General features: G+C 52.6%; 1 protein-coding gene across 1 annotated transcript; it reads right to left on the bottom strand.

The window, feature by feature from the left end:
* Positions 1–184: 184 nt before the first annotated feature.
* LOC123172125 (peroxidase 1-like) lies at positions 185–1710 on the bottom strand. The gene is made up of 3 exons (XM_044589151.1): positions 1421–1710; positions 1154–1339; positions 185–1059 (listed from the first exon to the last, which is right to left on the bottom strand). Exons 1-3 carry the CDS (start codon positions 1628–1630, stop codon positions 472–474), a joined length of 984 nt encoding a protein of 327 aa, XP_044445086.1. The 5' UTR covers positions 1631–1710; the 3' UTR covers positions 185–471.
* Positions 1711–2184: the final 474 nt, after the last annotated feature.

Genomic DNA, 2184 nt, shown 5'->3' with positions numbered 1-2184 from the left:
AACACAAAGATACACTTCGTAACGAGAAGAGACTAAATGCACGCCAACACTCAAAAAATTGGTGAGGCCGCGGTTGATAGATGCTATCCAACCAGCCCCAAAAGCAACTAAATTAAAATAGTCTAATATAACTCGTCTTTTTACTAGTACATACGAAACATTATGATGCTCTAAGATAAAACAAAAAACACAACAAAACTTTATTTATGTAACATCCTAAAATAAAACAAGACAACTTAGACAGAACTAGTAAGCGTGACATGAATCTCCAGATGACAACGCACAACACGTCAGATGTGTCAATTTCAAAGTGTTTGTCGTGTGAACAAGAAATTCACATGGTTGTAACGAAACAATAGATTAATGAAAGAAAAAGATTTGGGAGAGTAAGGAGCTATAACAATCTTACAGTAATTTACAGGGAAAAAAGGATGGTCACGAATCAAAACAGCCTTGTACTTCGTCGGTGGTTTAATGGTTAACCACGCTGCACTTCTTCCTGATCTCGCCCTGGCTTCCGGTGAGCGGGTTGGCGTTGCCCATCTTGATCATGGAGGCGGCGAAGTCTGCGAAGAACTCGTCCTTGAAGGCGCCGGTGGCATGGCGCTGGACGTAGGCGCGGGTGAAGGGGTCGGTGAGGAGGGCGCCGTCAGAGTGGAAGAGGCCCCTCCGCTTGCTCACCAGCTTGAAGTAGTCGGTGTCGAAGGTCTTGAAGCTGCCGGGGTCCATCTCCACGAGGGTGGTGTTGTCGTTGAGGCTGGCACACTTGCTTTTTAGCCGCATCATGTACTGCGGCTCCAGCGAGGGGTCGATGTCGCTGGGGTTCTCCATGCCGGTGAAGTTGTAGAGCCGGTCGGAGAAGGAAAAGCAGTGCGACGTCCCGATGGTGTGCCCGGCGGACAAGACGACAAGGTCCTTTGTGTCGAGGTTCACGGCGGCGAAGAGCTGGGTGAGCACGGTGAAGTTGGAGGTCGGGGGTGGCAGAGCGTCAGTCTCGTTGGAAATGGACACGCTGCCGTCTCGCCGGCCGAGAGGAACTGTCCAGAATGGACCCTTGCTCTGGAGAAACCATGATCGAGCAGCATTAGAATTTGGCTTCCACACGTATATACCGTGTCATTTGCAAAAGAGAATGTCCTAGTACTCTACTCACCAGCCATACTGCGTCCCTGGCAATGAGGGCGAGGATGTCGGCGCAGGAGACGGTGTCGGGGCAGGCCTTCTCCACCGCGGCCTTCACCCTCTCGACAAAGCCGAAGCCTCGCAGCGTCTGGTTCGGCTGCGCGTCCTTCTCCGCCGTCTTGTTGGCCGAGTCCAGCAGAACCGAGCCGTCGCACCCCTGCATTCATGGCGGTCACTGGTCAGGCCACAGCACACAACATGGTACGGACGGAAACTGATGCATGCAAATGCAGCTTACCCTGACGAAGCAGTCGTGGAAGTGCATCCGGAGGAGCGGCCCGGCGAGGCTGGGCGCCAGTGACAGCGCCCTCACCATCTCCTTCCTCACGACTTCCTCCACGCTGGGGCACGACTCGCTGTAGAACTTGTCGTGCAGCTGCGCCCGCGCGCACGTCGCCGCCACCGCCGCGAGCAGCAGCGCCACCATCGTCGGAGCCCTGGACGCCATCTTCTCAGCCAAGAAGCTTGTTTCTTGCTTGGCTATGCAAGAAACGACGATGGCTAGGTGACTAGTTGATCAGGGGAAGCTTGAGCTGCTGCTGCTGCTGATGGACTGGCGCCGGGGAAATATATAAGCGCCGGAGTGTCCCCACGCCTGCATGTGGTGGGCTGTCCTCCGGAGCAGCAGGTAAAATTCGTATGGTTTAATGAGTTGTTCCTTGTTCCTTGTTTGCACTCTGCGGAATCTTTGCCGTGGCAGGTACACCGGCGGCCACCGTACGTATAATGGAGGCGGACGGACAGCCAGACGGAAGCACATCACTATATTAGATGAATTCGCTAATTTTCTCTAGACACCAATCTACTCACTAACTTACTAATTAGTAATCACGGAGCAAACTGCGGTGCCAAGTTGTAATCAACAAAGGCTACGTGCAATGAGTGAATGCCACCACCAACTGGTAGTTTGAAGACATGGAAATCTCATGATCTGTACATTTGTACCGGCGCCACATGATATCTGGAATATATCACTACTGGAATTTCCAAGTTTTCGAGTGC

The sequence above is a fragment of the Triticum aestivum genome, chromosome 1D, assembly GCF_018294505.1.
Source record: "Triticum aestivum cultivar Chinese Spring chromosome 1D, IWGSC CS RefSeq v2.1, whole genome shotgun sequence".
Classification (NCBI taxonomy): Eukaryota; Viridiplantae; Streptophyta; class Magnoliopsida; order Poales; family Poaceae; genus Triticum; species Triticum aestivum.
The sequence above is the reverse complement of the archived record's forward strand: the minus strand, read 5'-3'. Positions and strand labels throughout refer to the sequence as shown.